At 33.5% G+C, this 21,862-nt stretch overlaps 1 protein-coding gene and 1 long non-coding RNA gene across 7 annotated transcripts in view; one reads left to right on the top strand and one right to left on the bottom strand.

The window, feature by feature from the left end:
- LOC131062421 (DNA repair protein RAD51 homolog 4) overlaps positions 1-20,048 on the top strand; it is a 139,943-nt gene extending 119,895 nt beyond the window's left edge. Inside the window, exons 8-13 of one of the 6 annotated variants that reach the window (XR_009372040.1) lie at positions 9,540-9,610; positions 17,395-17,472; positions 17,552-17,701; positions 17,790-17,842; positions 19,249-19,564; positions 19,799-20,048. Coding sequence is in view for 4 of the 6 variants with exons in the window: in XM_057996081.2 (XP_057852064.2) it covers positions 9,540-9,610; positions 17,395-17,472; positions 17,552-17,701; positions 17,790-17,828 (338 nt within the window). In the remaining 2 variants the exon portion in view is untranslated. Of the gene's footprint in view, positions 1-9,539; positions 9,611-17,394; positions 17,473-17,551; positions 17,702-17,789; positions 18,141-19,248; positions 19,686-19,798 lie in introns of those variants that run through there. The other 5 variants (XR_009372041.1, XM_057996081.2, XM_057996077.2 and 2 more) reach the window with 5 other exon arrangements.
- LOC131062422 (uncharacterized) lies at positions 18,999-19,904 on the bottom strand. The gene is made up of 2 exons (XR_009110889.2): positions 19,777-19,904; positions 18,999-19,650 (listed from the first exon to the last, which is right to left on the bottom strand). It is a non-coding gene; the product is annotated as an uncharacterized LOC131062422 (long non-coding RNA).
- Positions 20,049-21,862: the final 1,814 nt, after the last annotated feature.

Here is a 21,862-nt window from a genome sequence, read left to right as displayed (position 1 = left end):
GGGTTTTTGTCCCCAAATCAAATAGTGAAAATCCTAGAGGGTTTCCATCCTTCAAGGCCATCAAATGAACCAAGGTTTTTCGTCCTTGGAAGCAAACTTGAGCACAAAGCTCAAATATTGAAGATTGTATGTTAAAAATGACGATCCAAATGAAGCCAATCACTTCCTTTTTGTAGTGCTCTAATTAGGCCCATGGGTCCAATTTCTTTAAGTATTAATCTAAGTTGCCGGTACGGGTACGGGTACGTGGGTACGGTACGTTGGTACGGCATTTTTTTTAGGGGGGGCCTGGGTACGTCCGTACAAAAAAATGTAAAAATCATAAATATATACATATATACACTCTAATAAGTAGAAACAAAAATTAAATTTAGAATCCCACATATCATCCATATGCTAAACAAAACTTGGAACTATCATATATGATTCATATTGATATAACTATAAGTCTATAACAAAATTACAAACTTTGAATGTTATGATAGATATCGAATTCATTGTTCACTGGCTCAACCGTTCAACAATAAAATAACACAACTAATAATCAGCAATAGCATCATATGGGTCACTAGGAAGATCAAGATCAACATCATCATTGACATTAGATGATGTAGGTAGAGTACTGGAACCACATGCAGCCTCACTGCCACTTGCACTAGCAGCACATTGGCTATCAGACTCCCCAGAAAGTAAAGATTGTGTGGCAGCTGAAAAATCCAAATCAGTTCGCTCTGGATCTACATCCCAAAACTTTGTGCTCCCATCCTTATACTCATTTTGTTTATGAGTAAGAAGGCGCAAGTTTGAATGCACATAAACGAGCTCTTCTGCCTTACTTGCTACCAGTCGGTTGCGTTTCACTGAGTGGATAAAGGAGTATGTGCTCCAATTTCGCTCAGATGAAGAGGAACTAGCAACCTATTGAATAATTGACACAAAGTGAGAGGGTGACAATTATAAAATAGTAAAAAATCTAAATTTAGAGAGCAATAAAAATTAAGAAACTTACTTGCGATAAAACTTTGATTGCAAGAGTTTGAAAGTTTGGTGATGTATGGCCATTGAGGTACCACCAAGCATGAGAATCCTTTTTATACTTGTCACGGAGAGCGGAAACACTTTGACCATTGGAGGCTACAAAATCAGCAAACTCACTTGTCATTAAATCCTCCATTTCAGAATCTGGGAAGAGTTTAGTAAGTGCTGTCCTACACCCTTCACTGACTTCTGAATCTCTATATGGTGGTACCCTTGATGGCTTAGCAAGCATTTCATCACTATAAAATTTGGGAGTCAATGCAAATGCAAGAAGATGTAGTGGGGTGGTCATTTTGTTCCACCGCTCAACACAAATTGATTGAACCTCTTTGAAGAAAGTTTCTTCGGGATCTTGCTCTTTTGCATTGATGATGGCTTTCATTTTCTCAATCATCGAGTCAATGCCATCATATACCTCTCCCAAACATGGGTGATCCATGTCAGTATAACGGATCATACTCATGATGGGCTCAGTGAAACTCAAAAGATATTCCACTCGATCCCACCAAATGTCATCTAGGATCATGCGCTTTACATTTGCTGCCCTTTCAGTATTGGATTGCCTCCATAGGGACCAACTTTGACTAATTACCATGCTAGCAAGTGGCTGTCGCACCTTCACAAGTCGCCTCAAGACGATTGTGTTGGATGCAAATCGGGTCTCGGCAACCTATTCAAAAATTAAAAATAAAAATTAGAATACAAAGAAGACATGATAAAAAAATAAAAATTAAGTAACCATCAAAGTGAAATGTAGATTTTAAAAATTGAAGTGTTTCAATTACCTTTAGCAACTCCAACTGTGAAAATGATCTGAAAATGGCCTGTGACATGTTATGGTTTGTGATGAACATTTGGATCTCTTCAGCCTCAACATAAATTTGTTTGATCCAATCTATTTTCCTGCCTATCTTTTGTAGCATGAGGTTGAGAGAGTGGACAGCACAAGGTGTCCAAAATATGTGTTCAAACCGTGTCTCAATCAACATACCTGCAGCTCTACAATTCTTTGCATTGTCCGTTATTACTTGGACAACATTTTGAGGTCCCACATCCTGAATGCATTGTATAAGGATGTTAGCAATAAATTGTGCATCCTTCACCTGTCCCTCACAATCCACAGCTTTCAGAAACATTGCCCCTTTAGGGCACACTGCAATTACATTAATTAATGGCCGATTTTTGGTATCCTTCCATCCATTTGAAATGATGGACACCCCTGTTTGTTTCCATGAATTTCTAATGGGAGCCAATGCATTGTCTATGTTTTTTACCTCCTTTGCTAGTAAGGTGCTACGCACCTTCTCATAACTTGGCCCTGTGTACCCTTGTGGAGCCTCATTTACCTTTTTCAACATATCCTGCCAATATGGTGATCGTACCACATTAAATGACAAACCGTTTGCATATAGACATCTTCCAACGGATTGATCTGCAATCTCTCTAGCATCATTCTTAAATGCTCTCTCTAATGGTCCCTTGCTTCTCTTCACAATAACAGGTTCTTCACTAATTGGGTCCAAGAATGGGTGGCTCTCTACCACGATATCAGGAAAATCGCTATAAGATGGAGAAGTAGGGGGCCTCTTTGATTTACTTCCTCTTCCTGTCAACAAAGGATGGTTTGAGGCACGACCAACTCTTGCATCTGCTTCCTCTTGCTCTCTAATATATCCTGCTATTTCTTGAGGTGACATCCCATTTCCATTCTTTCCTAGACATGGTTTGATTCCTTGTTGGGGAATGGCACAAAAATGGGCTTTGACACGACTGTAGGAGCTAGTTTTTTTCGTACTACAGAAGTTGCATATCCATAAAAATGCTCCACCACCTTTTACTTGGTCTATTATTTTGACATATTTCCATAAAGGTGAATTTGGGTCAGTTTTGAAAGTCCGTTGAGGAGTAGAGCTAGTAGTCGTTGCCATTATGATTTCTACAACAAATTAAAAAAAAAAATATTAATATTTAATATTAAACAATAGATTATAAATGTTAAATATATAAAATTAAATTTAATAATTTATTTAAAATGAAAGTGAAATTATTATAATATTAATTATGAAAGTAATAACAACATTTAAATTTTTTCAAACTTCTAAATTACACAATAAGTAATTAAATATACCTATTTAAAATTTTAAAATAAATTAAATAATAAAACTATTTTGCTAGTTAATAATTTATTAGTTATTATTATTTTAAATATGAATATTTTAACTAAAATATTCATATTTAAAATAATAATAACTAATAAATTATTAACTAGCAAAATAGTTTTATTATTTAATTTATTTTAAAATTTTAAATAGGTATATTTAATTACTTATTGTGTAATTTAGAAGTTTGAAAAAATTTAAATGTTGTTATTACTTTCATAATTAATATTATAATAATTTCACTTTCATTTTAAATAAATTATTAAATTTAATTTTATATATTTAACATTTAGCAAAATAGTTTTATAATTTATTATTATAGTTTGAACTTTGTTTATTTTAAATCACTTAATAGTTTGTTAAATTAAAAGTTAAAAAAAAAAACCTAATATAAATTAAAAATTACAATTTTCGATTTTTAATTTTAAATAATAAAAGTTATAAAACTATTTTAATAGGTTAATAATTTATTAATTATTATTATTTTAAATATGAATTATAATTCATATTTAAAATAAAATTAAAAATCGAAAATTGTAATTTTTAATTTATATTAGGTTTTTTTTTTAACTTTTAATTTAACAAATTATTAATTGATTTAAAATTAATAAATTCAAACTATAATAAAAATAAAAAATTTAACAAACTATTATAAAAATTTCGAAATTAACAACCTACCTGCAAGCTCGAAATGGCGCCTCCCGTCTTGGCTCCTTCGCGCGTCCTCTGCCGTGGCTCCTCCTGTGCAACCCGCAACCCGTGGCGGCCTCCTCCTCCTGTGCAACCCGCAACCCGTGGCGGCCTCCTTCTGTGCAACCCGTGGCGGCCTCCTATGTTTTCGTGGCTCCCGTGCCCTCCTCCTGCGCTTTCGTGGGATGTTTCTTCTTTTTTTTTTAACTTTAGGGTTTAAAACGATGTGAAAAAACCTTCGACATTTTTGCACGTGCAGATTCGGCAAAAAAACCCTACGGAATCGCCACGTCTACATCGGATGCGTCGGGGTTCGTGTCTAAAAACGCGGATACGTTTCAGGTTAAAAAAAACAGTACCCTGTTCGAATCCACAGGGATTCCATGGCGAATCCGAATCCGGTACGTATCGTATCCGGATTTGGGAGCAAACTAGGAAGTACCGGTAACTTAGGTATTAATAAATGCTTTTTATTTTATTTTATTCAAGTATTTAAAAATACTTTTCATTTCATTTGTGTTTAAAACACTTTTTGTTTGAGTAATATTATTATTTATGTTGCCCATTAAATAAAAAATACCAGGCCCAACTTAAAATAATATTAAAAATTATTTCCCTTGCTTTTATCCTTCAGCCTACGGGAATTGGGGATAGGCTAGAGGTCTTCTCTGTGACTTTTTTTCCAGGAAGGGGACATGACAAAGTTCTGATCAATGTGGATTCTAAGTTTGGGCTATGCTCCATCCTATGTGAAATATTAAAATAATGGGAGGTAGGATTATAGTAAAAGACTAGTAAAATAATTGAATTCAGGGTGTTTGAACTTTTGGATCCAACCATTGGCATGCAAGCTTGGAGATTAAGAAAAACACTACAACAAAGAAGCTTTAGTTTCTGATCATTTGCTTGAAAGCTTGGAGATTACAAAGATGAAATACCAAAGAAGGTTTGAGGTCTGACCATTGGTAATGTAAACTTGGTATTTGTGGAACTCTTTGTTGGAAATGAGTGGGTCTAAGATTGTTAATCTTACCGAACACTTGAAGAAATAAAGAAACTAGAAGTCGTGGAACAAGGAAACATTGTTGTTAACAAATAATTGCTGGAGATGAAGATAGTGAAGATTCTGCAACTAAGGGAGGAATGTTTGACCTTGTGTTGTGACCATTTCACACATCGCCCCATTGCAAATGGGGACCCCTGCTTTTTGCTCTCTAGGTTTTGTTTTTTAGGTCTTTTAGGGTTTTGTCTGTTAGCCTTTGCAAGATGAGTGCTGTCGGGGAGATCAATAGGATAGCAGGTCCTGCTGGAGTGAAGTCCTGATCCTGAAATTTGGCTAAGTCTGGAATGTCCTGATCCTGAAATTTGACTAACTGAAAAAACCTCCAAAAACTAGATTTTGCAATATAACTCCTGGAGGTCGGGGAGATCAATAGGATAGCAGGTCCTGCTGGAGTGAAGTCCTGATCCTGAAATTTGGCTAAGTCTGGAATGTCCTGATCCTGAAATTTGACTAATTGAAAAAACCTCCAAAAACTAGATTTTGCAATATAACTCCTGGAGGTCTGATCACTTATACTTAAATGTTGTATTCCATAAAATTATCCTGACAGAGAGTTCAAAAATTCAAAAATCGCTCCGGACCCTCAGAGAGGGCCCACAGCAAAAAATTGCTCCTGACCCTCAGAGAGGGCTCACAGCGAGATTTTGATTTCCTTCATTTTGCAATGAAAAGAGACCAAGTTTTGATCATGAAGGGGAAATGAATAACTTTCTCCACCCACCTGAAGAAGTTTTGACTTGAAATAATGAAGGACCTTGTTGAAAACAGAAAAATCGCTCCTGACCCTCAGAGAGGGCCCACAACGAGAAATCTTATAAGGGTCATTGCTAGCCTTATTTGGTCGATTTAAGATGTCAAAAGCATGGTGAAGGATAGAATGAGCATAATGAGGTATTTAGACTTGATCAAAGATGATAAATTGAAGGAGTTTTGCCCAGGAAAGGTAAAATCGCTCCTGACCCTCAGAGAGGGCCCACAGCGATTTTCTTTGTGTGCACATTTTTGGACCTTTCTTGGACATGATTTTTTATTCATAGCAAAGAACAAGACGATATCTCCCTTGGCAAAGTGATTTTTAGATGAAAAGTGAAACATTTTGGTCCAGGTAGCAAAAATCGCTCCTGACCCTCAGAGAAGGCCCACAGCGAGATTTTCAAAAAATGCATGTTTTCTTCAAAATGGTGCTAAGGCAAGGTTAGGATAAGGAGAAGAGACCTCCAAAAACATGATGAATATTGTTTTGCCTTTGAAACTTGATGATTTTGGTCAAAAAATGAAAAAATCGCTTCGGACCCTCAGAGAGGGCCCATAGCGATATTGTTGAAAATCCTCATTTTACCTTGCAACACCAAAGCGAATTTAGTTGGAGTGGATTAAGGAAGGACATTGCCAAATGACGAATGAAGTTTCAATGAAAAATGATGAAGAATCAAGCCTAAAATCAAAAAGTCACTCCGAACCCTCAGAGAGGGCCCATAGTGATTTTCCAGTTTCCTCTCCTTTGTTTGAGGAATTGAGACCAAATCTTGTGTGGATAGGAAGAAGAGATGATATTTTATGTCTTGGAAGCAATTTGGAATCCAAAAGATGAAGGATTAAGAGCAAGATTGAAAAATCGCTCCTGACCTTCACTGAAGGTCTAGGGCGAAATTATTTGCAAACTTCATCAAGCCTTGTTTTAAAAATTGATATTCTCCAAATTGCATTAGATCGCCAAAATTGCTAAATTGGAGGCATTTGGAAAATTAAAATTAAATTCGCAATGAATTAAGGCATTTTAATTTAATAAATTAATTTTTAGGCCTTGAAATAATCAAAAATCCACTTTGGAGGCATTAAAATTAATTTTCAAATTTTCAATGAAGGTGAGTGCTCAAATACATTTATTTGCTTTTACAAGCAAGTCGGCCTTCTTTTGAGGGAGATTTTATTTCATTTTCATTTCCTTTTTGTCAAGTCGGCCTCAACAGGAATCAAGGTGAGCGCTCTATATATGGGTGATGCTTTGTTCAAGTTTAATCATTCATTCATCCTTTCCTAAGTGCGAAATTGGAGAGCTATTTGAGGAGCGAAATCCAGAGGTTGAAGTGCGAATTGGAGGAGCGAAATCTGGCTAGAGTGGAGCGAATTTCTATTAAGTGTTGAAGATCAAAGAGGGTGGAGTCTATTCTTTTTGAAGCTAGAGGAGGTGCAATTCATCCAAGGGAGAATTCTGATTTAAATTTTGCCTAGCAAAATCCATTTTTTTTTTACATCATTTCTTAGAGTTTAATACTCAAGAGGAGGTATGGCAAAATCATCTTGACACCCTTGTTCAAGGTTTGATTTTTAGACACATTTGTTTTGGAAAATCTAAGTATTGTAGGGTTAATTAGGAAATGATAACTCAAGATTTATCATGAAGTTTCCTAATTAAAATCTTAAATCTTCCTTTTAAGTTTAATTTCTAGACTTCAAGATATATTACTAATTTTGAAATGTTGTGTAGGTATCAAGATGGCGACTCCAAAGCCCGGAGGATCTACAAATCGGCAGAGATGATCAAGCAAGGATAAGGGTGACCTCTTCCAATCCAGCATTCCAAGGCGAGGTACATCATCATCCTGCACATCAAAGACAAAGAAGTTAGAGCAAGGGTTCGTTGAAGGAGCAAATAGTTTCAGAAGAGTTAATTAAAGCTAGCTTCTCAGCAATATCAAATTGGCATCAACCAAGTGTCGGACGAGGTGGCATCCCAGTCATCACTTCTCCAGACGATGTGGTCCATCTCAGCGTGTCCAGATTCAATGTACCTAACTCATGGGAGGTGGCACAAACTTCTATGTACCTACCCCAGCTATCCATTGGTTGAATTTTCTAGAGAAGACATGTGTCCTTAAAATGTAATTTTATCATTGGTCAAGCATTAAATGTTATGTAATGGTTGTAACAAACCCTAATTAGGGTTTTCATTGTTGAATCTTGGCCATTGATCTCAGATTGATCATAGCCATCAAATTGTATTATGGGCACTATATAAGCCCCAACTCTTCATTTTGTAAAGGCAGTTAGGAAGGCGAATAATAGAAGATAGATAGAGAGTAGTTAGAATAGTGAATTAGTCAGTTGATAGAATAACAATTAGAGTAGAGTAGAGAGAGAAGGCAAAGATTGTTGCCAAGATGTTGTTGTAAAAGACTTGTAAAGCTTCATTGAAGAAATGGTGAAATTTATGGGTCGATTCGACAATTTGCATGGTCTCTATACTTCTCATATTTGATTTCATGTTATTAGATGAGTGGAAGAAATGTGCTTGATTGATTGTGAAATTCGTATATCCATACTACTAGCAGTTTGTTGATTGCAGACTTGCCTTGTGTAGTCAACTGGAATCATTCAGCTTAAGCTTAACTTCAATTGTCGCTTCTTCATTGATATGCATCAGCCTGATGGTGTCTATGCCTATAGTGATGATCTGAACATCATAAAGCTTTCCTTCGAAGATCGCACTAACCTTGTGGAGATGGTCCTGGGATGTCAAAACAAGATTTAGTTAGAATTTCATCAAAGATCAATCATTGCTCCTACATTCTTAGTATCAGAGTTAGATCCTTTTCTCGCCCTCGTCCTTTTTCCTTTTTTTTTTCAAATCAAAGTTAGTAAGACTTGTGATTCCAGCAAATCAGACGTTCAGTCATCAAGTGTAAGTCCCCTTGTGATTCCAGCAAATCACATCATATCACAGAGAGCTTATCCACACGTAGAGATCCTACAACAAAGAACCTTGAAGTCATCCTGATTGATCCTTTTCGCGATATCTTCAGCATTCAGAGGCTTTACTCAAGAGAGGATAAGGTACCCTTGGGTATTTTATTCTGTGTTTGATAGTGTACAAAATACACGTCAACACCTTGGAAGATTGATTACAAAGGAGAAGATATTTATTTTGAAAGCAAAAATGTAGTATTTCCCTAGTTGAAAGGAATGACAGAAATAGAAAACATTTCCATAAATCTACTGTCCTTCATTTTCATCTTAACAGGATTAGTTGCCTTAAGATACTTCATAATGGGATGCTGGAGGATACAACAAAGATTAGAAAAGGTGTGCTGTTATACAAATACCTTATTTATGAAGATGAGAAGAAGAAAGGAAGATTAGGGCAAGTTTTTGATGTTTATTCTATCTTCTGTCACTACATTTGAGACAAAGGCATTTTATAACCAATCTTTAAGGAAGTTAGCTGTTTTCCTTAAATAAGGATAAAGATCTGTATCTCGAAGACTTTCAATCATTATTCTTCCAGTCATTGGAAGATTGTTGAGCATGATTTTGGTGCAGTAGCGGAGGAATCAAGAACTAAGTATGATGATTTTGTTAGTGATTATATAGCTGCACTATTCACTTATACTGTTTTTTGCAAATTAGTTGATTTTTCTGTACTTTCATCTTCTTTGTCTCTTTCATGATTTATATAATGAAAATCAAGGAAACCTATTAAAATATAACGTGACACCAAAAATAGTCTCGTAACTATATATTCTCCAAAAATGTAGTCTCTAAATAAGACCAATATACATTGGATTAATTTTTTGTCATTGGCAATGCAGGGCATTCACTAATGATTAGCCTTGGAATGATTCTAAAGAAACTTGCTTTAGAGTACAATCTTGCAGTATTGGTAAGCTCTTCTTTGCATATTGGTTGACAGTGTTGATTTCTTCCTGTGGACACATTTCCCTTTTATTGCAAATTATCAAATCAGACACAGATGAAAGATAGTTTGTGCACACAGAAATCTCATTGATCACTTCTGGTCATTTCTGGTCCTTAAGATAATGTTCTGTTTTTATGTTTATCAAGATATATGTGAGTTTCCTGTTATAAAATTGTATCTTTTTTTAAAAGCCAAGCAATGGAAACTTAGGTCAAGGAATTTCTATGCCTTGTCACTGACTAGAATTGATGATTGTAAAGCCATTACAGGTCCTTTAAGAGTTTGGCCTCTACTGAAACCTTTTAATAAGGAGAAGTATTTTTATACGAGACTGGATGCCAAATCTGATTTTATTTTTGAAGTTTAATAAAACAAATAAAATTATACTAGGACATTTTATCATATCAATAGTAAATTCTAATTGTTCAAAATGAGTAATGCTTCTCCCGAAGCACTAAGTCCAGGAGTCACTTTGACATCAAATTCTTCTTAGAGAAAAGATCAAGACAAAATGGAATAGAAACTTAAAGGCAAGGGCATGTGAAAACTGGTATATCAATCTAAGTTTCATTTTAAGCGGTGGCAGAAAACAAAATATTTATCCATTGGGTAAACCATAAAAGTGTCCACGAGTCTATGAAATTTTAAGGTGCAATGGTTAGAAGGGATAACTCTGAAGCATTTCTCAGATTGAGATAGCAGAGAAACTACATCTCTTAACATTTGACAATGAGATGGCAGAGGAACTATAATCTCTAGCTTGAGAATGAAATGGCAAATGGATCATATTCCCTAGAATTTGAGAAGATGGTAAAGGAATTACATATTGCAATGTAAGATTAATGCTAGAATCTGTGGGCGTGATGGTGCATTTGTTGTGGAGGAGATCTATGCAAAATTGTGTGTAGATCTGTGTCTACTATCAGTGAGCAGGAGCCTCGACAATTTTCAATTTGGCAGAATAGAGATAATGAAAGAAAGTTGAAACTATATTTCTCTTTATTCAACCCGTTAAGGTATGGTATAATAATTTCAATCTATTCAAGGCATTATAACTCTACAGATCATTATGTCAGTATTACGGTATCCTTCCTCTCCCCTGTACAGATACACATACCCACATATCAAATAATGAATACAGATATGATATTCTAGGATATGGCATGGGTTCTGTATCCAAATGTATCTATACATGAGCCTATATTTGGGCTGGATCTGATACATCTACATACAGAACCACAGTCTGGTGCTGTATCCAGTTTAGGGTTGATTAAAGAACATTAAAAAATTGCGAAAAGAATAAAGCATAAAAAAATTATTCACATGCACAGATTAATGCCAGAATCTGTGGGTGTGATGATGCAATTGTTGTGGAGGAGATCTATGCAAAATTGTGTGTAGATCTGTGTCTACTATCAGTGAGCAGGAGCCTAGACAATTTTCAATTTGGCAGAATAGAGATAGTGAAAGAAAGTAAACTATATTTCTCTTTATTCAACCCGTTAAGGTATGGTATAATGATTTCAATCTATTCAAGTCATTATAAATTTACAGATCATTATGTCAGTATTACAGTATACTTCCTCTCCCCTGTACAGATACACATATCCACATATCAAATAATGAATACAGATATGATATTCTAGGACATGGCATGGATTCTTTATCCAAATGTATCTATACATGAGCCTATATTTGGGCTGGATCTGGTACATCTACATACAGTACCACAGTCTGGTGCTGTATCCAGTTTAGGGTTGATTAAAGAACATTAAAAAATTGTGAAAAGAATAAAGCATTAAAAATTTGTTCACATGCACACGCACACACACACATCTTTAATTCATAAAAAAGCATCCAAATCAGTATGCTCTGGCTCTATATCCCACATCTTCGTTTCCCCTTGCTTGTAGTCATGTTGCTTGTGTGAAATGAGCCAAGTTAATGTTTTAAAACTCACTTTTCGGGTTATATTTTAATTTTTTTATGTGGTGGATTTCAAAAAAAAATTTTTTTTGCAAAAAAAACACCATTTTTGGGCCATCAGACCCTCGGGTTTGACTTGGGTCCTCTTGGGTTCGCCTTGGTCCGAACCAGGCCTGTGAATCATAGACCCTGTCCGGACCACAGGTGGACCAGACCAGTACCGAGGGTCTAGGGGGCCGAACCCGGTAACATAGAATAAATATATTAAAAGTTATGTTCTATTCCCTTAGATGTATAAATAATTGAATATATTTATAATTGCCATATCTATATTAGAGGATCTTCAAAATCCATTGTGTCTGTATGAGTATCTGATATTGTATCCTTTTCCTTCCAACTCTGTGATATGTATTCAAATCCCTTTCTATAAGATAAATATATAAGTTCATACCAATGTTTAGGGTTGTTAATTGAGAATGCTTTTTCTTTTTTAAGAGAATTGTGTTTTATTTTCCATAATAAATGACATTAATATGAATCATTGGGCTTCAAAGAATGTTGCTAAGGCCATACGAAAAGGTAAAACCAAAACTATTCTACAACATAACCAACAACATATGCACAATAGAAATCAACAAGTATTCATGAGACAGAAATATCAGCAGAACAAATCACAAAAGTAGATTAGCATATAGGATTTCCTAATCAAAATTAATATGAGCATTGTGCTTCAAAGAGCATTGCTCCACTCCCTACCCAAGGAAAGAAGGGAAAGAATACTAGAGTGGCCTTAACATCTGTTTTTACAATGTGATTCATAAGAAAATGGGTTAGCATAAACTTGTATAGCTAAGCCATCTAAGAAATTCAGAAAATCAAATTTCTAAGATCTTAGATTAATTCTTCTCTAATCCACTCTATACCCCACCTTATAAATAAATTAAACAGTTATATAGCTAAGGCCTTTCCAAAAGATAAAAGCATATTTCTCACAAAATGGAGTGCAATATATGAAGTCCGAAATAAAACGAAAAACTATTTTACAAAATAACTGACAGCATATACACAATAGAAATCAACAAAGTATTCATGAGATAGAAACATCAGCTGAAAATTCACAAAAGTAGATCAGGACATGGGATTTACTAATCAAAATTCTGACGTACCATTCTCAAAGTATAAATAACATTCCAACTAAGAGAGGCTGCAAGATAACTGTGGAGAGTTACTTCCATGGTTACTGAAACATGATCATATAGATTAGACCATCGGGCACATCATTTGAACTAACTAAATCCATACGTGACTGTTATAAACAAGGAAATTGGGTACTTCAGTTGAGGCATATAACACCAGAATCTGATTGTCAATGCCTAAATCATAAAATACACAATCACTCATATGTTGCACCTGTTTCTATTATATCACAATCATTATATAATTCCAAACATAACACTTCTTATTATCATTTAATTTCCTTGCCCAATACTCATTAACTAAATGGGGGATGCAGAGTGACTACTAAAAATAATGTTAGGATAATCCTAAAGATAATATAGTTGAAACTAGCTGTGATTTTTGCTACTACCAAAAGGTTTATTTATATACTATTGAGCATACTAATAGTTTCCCAGCTGCAAGACATCTACCCACAAATGTGGTTCATTAATTCAATCGTGAGCTTGGGATAACACATTGAATTTTTTCCCATCTGTTTTGACTATGCACTGAAAGCCACAAAAGCTGAAAGAATCTTTTGCAATCCTCTAAAAGTCAAATAATTGACTTTACATAGACATGTGTTGATATCAGACTGGAAGCACTTGATGTCAACCTTGAAAATTTGTCACTTTTTTCTGCCTTGATATTGACCTTACCCCTAAAGTTATCATTACCCCTAGTGCTGCTGGTGTCATACTCCATGAAATTGATTTTACCCTTATAGTTGTCATTGCTTCAACATTGCCATATGGCATAGAATTGAGATTGATTTCTTCTGCCATTACCCTTGTTGTTCCTCACCCAATTGACATCAACATATTTGTCTTAGATGCCAAATGCTAACACAAAATTGGCTTGTTGGGGGCAGCTTATTGTTATTGTCTCAATTCTCAAGCCATTTATGTTTGATGTCAACTATGCAATTACTGATGTGCATTCCTTGATATTTGAGTTGACCTTGCTAGATGTTAACTCAATATTTGTGCTCCCTTTTTTGTCCTGGCCAGGGCTGTTGCTTGTGTAAGCATGTGTGTTGATTCTGAATAAGAATTGGTTCCTCTTGGAGTGTTCATGGGCTAGAAAAAGGTAAACCATTAATTTCTTTCCAAAGTGAGGAAAACAAATCTATATCCAGAATGGAAATAAATATGTATTCTTCCCTGTATAAGTTATTTCTTTAAATTTGTATAGTTTTAAGAAGTATTAATAAAATTATTTTCATTTATTTATTCTATATAATTTTAATTCATAAATATTATTCGTTGCACATTATTTTAGGTGAATTGCTGTCGTAGGGGACAGCTCCCTTTCATTAAAAGAAAAAATAAATTACATAGCCACTAGCCACAGAGAGAGAAAACCAGAACTCAAATCCCTTCTACTACTTGGATTCTCTCAATATGGGCCGGGGAAAACAATTTTTCATGGAAGTTTACATAGTATGCAAATGTTTGCATAATGTTTCTTTCCAGTCCCTCTTGCAGGAGGGTGATAGATTGCTTAACTTCTTTGGATTTGTGGGCAGTAGTGATACAGATAGGGCCTCCAACCAAATCCCTCATTCAAGTTCAAATTTGTTGCACATTTTATTTAAAAAGAATCAATTAGATTGTTTTCGGAAATGGTTACATTATACTTACCCTCTCCTTTACTTGTTTGATAAGCTCTCAAAACAGTACTACATCATAGAGAAAGTGATGGCCTTGCATCGTAATAAAAAAATACATCATTTCAGAGCCAAACATCACTTGACAATCTTCAATAATTAATATAATTTTTTTTACAAGTGTACGGCTTGGTAGGGAAAGTACTGCCTACATCAATCACTTTGTACTTGCCTGTAATTTTTCATCAAGCTGATATGAACTGCACTAATACAGTTATTCCACAATAATTTTCAATGGAATGGCAACAAAAAATAAGATCTTCTTCAACTATAGAATCTGGAAATTTATCTTCTATAAGATCAAACAGACAACTCCATAGAATCATATTTTAGAAACTACAAACATTGAGCACTGAAGTGACCTCTAGATGAAATCACACAAACGGTTAGGAGAGTTTTCTTCCCCAAAACCATATTGCCAAAGGGTTTTTTTCCTTAGGCAAAAGAAGAAAAACCCATGTTTATTTTTTGGAAGAAGAAATTCATAAAATGAGCAAGAAGAGTCTCTTTTGAGCCCAATCCTCTTTATATAGCTTTTGGAGGGTAAATAATATAATTTATATTCTTTTATTTTACGTTTTCTCTCAAAGTTACAAAATATTAAAAGTGTTTTTTTAAATAATCACTTTTATGACTTTGGTCCTAGCATCACTTTTTAAACACGTTTATAACCATAGTTTGCAAACTTTGCGAGTACTCTCGGAATTGCTGAGTACTCTATAATTTTTTTGCTCGGGGAGTTTTTACAAATTTAACTCGCAAGTTTTTATAGACACAAGAAAAACATGGGTAGAAATGACTACTTGGGTAAAATGCTGGTTAAAAGACATTTTTCAGACATTTTTTTTGCTATAAAACCATTCATTTTCTCTTTTGAGTTGTCAATTTGTAATTTAATACACTTTATCAGTTAGAGAAAGGAAATGTTAGCTATAGACTCTTTTTCTTTAGATTGTAGGAATCGGCTTAGCCCCCCCCATAACCTTTAGTGCACTGGGCAGTCATTTTAATGTGATTGGCAATGCTGGTGCGACACATCCTCTGGTACCATGTGGATAGGGGGATTGGACCTCATGACCACTTGCCTGCAATAGGATGCTTTCAGCCAATTGAGCTAGGGGCGCTGCTGTTTTCTCTAGACTCTTAGGGCAAGACAAATTTTCAACTTTTGGTGAGAAGTTTGTGACTCCTTGCCCAACTTCTTCAGCTTTTGTGCCTTTGAGAACAGGTTAACCTTGTGGGGATGAGCTCTTATATTTTTCCAATAGAAGTAAAGTTGATTGTCCTATAGGTCATGGAAATATTACTAAGATCCCTCAGGCTGGTTTTTATCGTATTTTTCCTGACCAAATGGATGCAAAGCATTCGTCTATTATGGTTACTTATATCATCCTTGTAGAGTAGAAAGTTGATGGCATATGTTGTATCCGTAAGTGTCTCAAGCTGAGGCAACATGATAATTGTCCCTTACTTCTTGATCTCATGCAAAATTTTAAATTCATTGACAAGCAGTTGAAGATTTTGAGATTAACTTTATTAAAGAGAATCTTATTTTGTTTGTGCCTCAACTTTACAAGGTGCATGCAATATACTACTTATGGTGGCTTGAGTGCTCAGGGAACACTAGAAATATTTTGTGAAAGGGTGAGGAATAACTCTATCTTGCAGCCATTGTTGGCAATACTGTCCTGGAAATCTCCCTAGCTGGGGATTAAGCTTTTCAACCACATTATTTTACTGTTATGTAAAGGAATGTAGGATGTAAAGGAATGTAGGAGAGTATGCCTGAGATTAAAATGAAAATGCCTTATGCTGAGCTGTAGTGCTAGTAGCTTTTTGCTATATTTCTTTGCCAATTTAATCGTTCCTGCTCACTTGCTGTAGTGATTTTAAAGATGAGACTGATATATTCCTGCTGCCTCTTGGTGGAAGATAGCCTGGTTATTTATTCCACTGGTAGTCCTGTGAGCTGTAGTATTAGCTTTGGTTTAGGTTATCATATTATAGAGGATACTAAATTAAACTATTATGTTTTGGTCTAACTTTATGATAATGCTAATACTATTAACTCTAAGTGGATTCCCCGCTAGGGTCTCACAGGATTTTTGGCTGGGTAAACTGCTTTTAGGCTATTGTTTTTTCAAAATTCAAGAAACCGTCAATGTCATTCCCGTATTCTTTTTATAAATCTTGCAAGTTAAAAGGATTAAATATGTGATCGTTCAACACAAGAAAAGATGCATACAAGATGTTTGTTTAACTTTAATCTTATAAAGTATGTGCGTTTACTAAATATCAATTTTGTATTCTAGCTAAATAATAGTGAATGCTAGATGGCATAGTTTTGTGCAATTCCAATAGCTTTTGCACATGCTCGCTAGAACTAAAGAATTGCCATTTCCTTTTCTAATAATTTAATATTTTTCACTGCAAAATGTGCAACACATTTTTGCACGTTTTGTTTTATTAGACATCAGTTAACTTAGCCTTCAGTAGAACCAACTCAACCATAAATTTAGTCTCATATGTACATTATCTTTATTATTTTGTGATTTTCTTTCCCGTTCTTTTAGGTTACAAACACCGTAACTCCATGAATGTACACGTGCTATATATATGTTGTCTATTATTTTAAGGTAGCAAGAAGTCACCAATGATGGTTTCTTAAGTGTGTTTTTAGTAATAAACAATTGGAGGAATATCAATCCGGACAACTATATAAATTGTCATTGATCTCAAACTTTAAAAAATTGGAAAACAGGAGATTTGAGAGTAAATATAGATTCTACATAAAATTTTCCGATTTTACATCAAGTACATCGTAGTGTAAAAGAAAATGTATAGAATATTGTGAATGAACTTGACATCTTTAAAACCTTTATTTTTTTAAGTGAGTCGAGAATTCACTTCAAGAATTATTTCAAATTTTCTTCAGGATTCTGTGCTCATAAGGGTGATATTTTGTCAAATAAATACGATCATCTTATGTTCTGAAAGAAAAAATAATACAATGGTGAGTCAAACCGTCAAAGTAACGATTACTTGCTAGATACGACAAAATCCAGTTTGAAAACTTTGCTGTATATTTTCAGATCACAAATCACACAGTTTTGGACAAATGGGGGGTATTAAAGCCTGCCCTTGGAGAGAGTTGGAAATGTATGCCACATGTTAGATTGTTGCTGTCCCGGGACCCTGTCAATGACATCTGTGACATCTCCCTTATCAAACATACTTCCAAGGTAACTCACATTCATAATTAGCAAATTCCACTTTTATTCGTTGAATATGTTATTTTTTCAGAATTCATGAATTACATTTGTGTGCCAGGAGTGTCATCAGCGGATGATTTTTGGCCCAAGCACTTAACCTACTATCCAGAAGTAAGATGCAAATCAATTATATAGGTTATTGATAACCATTTAAAATTCATCATCCTCTATGAATATAGCTGGTGTAAGTCTTTAACAATGTTATCAAATGTTGTAGAATTTGTCATCATCTCATGTAAGTGAGACTAACAGATGCCATCGTGCCATGCAGCATGCCTGTAAGCTTGTACTTTCTTATGTTCACCAATTACTGATTATTGTTCGGCCTACATAAAATTTAACACATCCTTTAGATGCCAGAATCAATAAGAAACTCAAAGGTAACATGGTAGTAGCATAATTTATTTTTTGATCTGATTGTTGTAAAGGGGCTTGCTTCCTTGGTTTGTTTTGTCTTTTTGATAGTCTCCGACTATGTTAAGGGTCGGCACCCTAGTTAACGCTGTTTTTTTCATCAAAAACATGGTAGTAGCATATAATTGATGGAAATATTTTAATATTGTCATTGATGTCAACTGGATTCATGGAAATTGATGAACATATCCATTATAACAGGATGATGAACACTATGACAGCCAATATGAACCCTATTCATTATGGCCATATTTATTATGACCATACTTACTGGGTGCCTCACTGTTTTTGTCACAGCCATATATACTTACCTTCACAGCGATCCACTATTAATAATAATAATAATAATATTATTATTATTGACAGCCGAGTTACTTATTGCAGCGAACCACTATTATTAATAGTGATATATTTATGAGTAAACAAAGTCATTTATAAATGAATCGATCTTATTAAAAGAAAACGATTCTATGAAGAAATGAATCGGTTTAGTTAAAACACCGATTAAGAAAAGTCATATGAAACGGTGCATCAATGAAGAGACAAATAAGTATATGAAGAGGCAGTAATTAGTTGTTATTATTTATGAAGATAAGAAACGATTTTGGTAAGAGTCATATTTTTTGAAAGAATACATCGATGGCATTTACTAAAAGAAATTGGTTAGTATGAAGAAGCATACTAATAATTAATACATCAAATAAATAAAAGGTAATAATTACGTCGAGAGGCGTAACCTACAATGGCATCATATAGGAATCATCAGACTTGTCGGTGTAAGAAAAAATAAATGATCCATACTCCTGTTAGTTACAAACACATCACAATTATAAAGGGTTATAGAGATGTGGAATTGAAATTCAAGAGTCATTCATATTTCTGACAGTTTCAAACGCATGACATTTAACGCATCCAAGTGGAGAATTAACGCATTGAAGTTCAAGAGTCATTCAATTTGCCTATGTGAGAGTGCCATATGCATTCCAATTTGAGGAAAGGCATTTTTCTTTCACCTGGGATTTGAATGGGTCATTGATAGATTTTGAATTTGTAGTAGTCTTTTTATATGCGATTCCTCTTACATTTTTGTTTGGTTCGTGAAGAGATCCTGAGCTGGTGAGAAGAATTGGTGCTGCCACAGCTTTGGAAGTTCGAGCTACGGGAATTTCTTATGCATTCTCTCCATGTGTTGCTGTAAGATCCAGGATTGGATATGCTTCAAATAGTAACATTCTAGCTTGCTTAAGGTTTCTTAATATGTGGTTATGAACAAGTTTGCCGAGATCCTCGATGGGGGCGATGCTATGAGAGCTACAACGAGGATCCAGAGCTGGTGAAGTCTATGACTGATATCATCTTTGGTTTGCAGCGGTAGCCCCCTGAAAACCACCAAAAGGGATTTCCCTTTGTAGCAGGACTGTAAGATTCTATCACATTAAGAGTCTTTGAACTGCATCAAATCGCATATGAATCTTCCGTTAATATCATTTAATTTCCCACTATTCCTGCAAGAATTAAAAGTTGTCAGATTAAGCACTTATGATATAATTATTGTAGGCTTTAAAAAAACAGATGAGCAAGATCCTAATTCCTTCTTTTATTTGTTTATTTATATAATATTAATGTGTTACCTCTGCCTCCCTTCGCCCTCAGATCAACGTTTCTTGGAGCTACAGGTGCTTAAATCGAATATATTGGAGCATCTAGTACAATATCATATCTTGGAACACAACTTCTACAAAACAACACCAGATACATGTGTGGTAGGATCATTCAATCGAATTTACCCATTCATTTGAGACAAGAGAAGATCCAATACAGGTGAACAGATCTTCAATCGAATTCCCATTCTAGATCTGCCATAGAATTTAGTTTAACTGGAGAACATGAAATGGTTTGCATGGAGAAAGCGAAAATATAATAGAAATGTTATTTATATATCTACAAAAAAAAAATTCTAAAAAATTCTATTTATATTTTAATTTCTTAAGTTTATAATGGCTACATAGAATGTTTAATAGAAATATTAAAAAGAAAGGAAAGAATCTAATATCCAATTTAGAAAGGTTAAAAAGGCTTGGAATATTGAATAGAAGTAATATTTTTATAAAAAAAGAAGAAAAAATCTTAATTTTCAATTTGGAAAGATCAAAAAGAATTTATATGTTTCTAAATTTTAATCAAAAAAATATAATTTTTCTATATTCAAAAAATCAAAGTTATGTGCATGCACAAATATTTTAAAAATAGTATCTAATATTTAAGATATAAAAATATTTATTATTAAAAGTTTCTTATTTATCATATAGATATGGTTTTTCTATAGAATTATTGAATAAATGTACATAATAATAAATATTTTATTAATATTTCATAAAAAATAAATAATAAGTTTTATGAATGCATAATCCTACAATATTAACCTTAATTGTAGCATAATCTTAACCCTAAACTTAATCTTATTCTAATTTAACCATAAGCCTAAAGTAATTGAATCATAATCGTAATTCTAACCCTAATTGAAATTTAATACTAATCATAACTATGATCAACCACTTATCATAATCAAACCATGACCTTGCCAATATTCTTAATCTAGACTCAATTCCTTGACCCTAACCTAACCCTAAACTAACCTAGGTAATCTTGAATCCCCAAAAGTATGGAAGTGTGCAGAGATTTTTTGAAAAATAAATCACAATGAAGGCGTAAGGTCAGTTTGCATGTATTACCCTAAGTATACTCTAATATATTAGGATAATAATTATGGTATGGCTGATTAGTATTTGTTACCCTAACCATAATTATACTTATACATGTTATTTAAATATATTATAATAATTATTACCAAACACTGATCCATGCAAATTTATTTATTTTATTTATTTTAAATATTATTTGTAAATCTCAAAAATTAATAGTAAAATTAATCTATTCTAAAATTGATTGGTGATTCAATTAAAAATTAAAAATAAATAGAATTTAGTTTAACTAGAGAACATGAAATGATTTGCATGAGAAAGCAAAAATATAAAAGAAATATTATTTATATATCTACAAAAAAATTCTAAAAGATTCTATTTATATTTTAATTTCTTAAGGTTATAATGACTACATAGAATGCTTAATAGAAATATTAAAAAAAGAAGGAAAGAATCTAATATCCAATTTAGAAAGGTTAAAAAGGCTTGGAATACTGAATAGAAGTAATATTTTTATGAAAAAAAAAAGAAAAAATCATAATTTTCAATTTGGAAAGATCAAAAAGAATTTATATGTTTCTAAATTTCAATCATAAAAATATAATTTTTCTATATTCAAAAAATCAAAGTTATGTGCATGCACAAATATTTTAAAAATACTATATAATATTTAAGATATAAAAATATTTATTATTAGAAGTTTCTTATTTATCATATAGATGTGATTTTTCTATTTTAGTTGAGTTAAAAATATTTCAAAAATAACATATGATGATTGATTTAGAAATCTCAAAAATAATTTATCAAAAATTTGAAAGGTTAAAAAAAAAAAAGTAATTAAAAAAAAGCTTTAAGCTATTTAAAAATGTCTTAATTTTATTAGAACAAGGTATAAAGTTATTCATTTTATAGAATTATTGAATAAATGTACATAATAATAAATATTTTATTAATATTTCATAAAAAATAGATAATAAGTTTTATGAATGCATAATCCTACAATATTAACCTTAAT

Source organism: Cryptomeria japonica, chromosome 3, assembly GCF_030272615.1.
Source record: "Cryptomeria japonica chromosome 3, Sugi_1.0, whole genome shotgun sequence".
In the NCBI taxonomy this organism is placed as follows: Eukaryota; Viridiplantae; Streptophyta; class Pinopsida; order Cupressales; family Cupressaceae; genus Cryptomeria; species Cryptomeria japonica.
The sequence above is the reverse complement of the archived record's forward strand: the minus strand, read 5'-3'. Positions and strand labels throughout refer to the sequence as shown.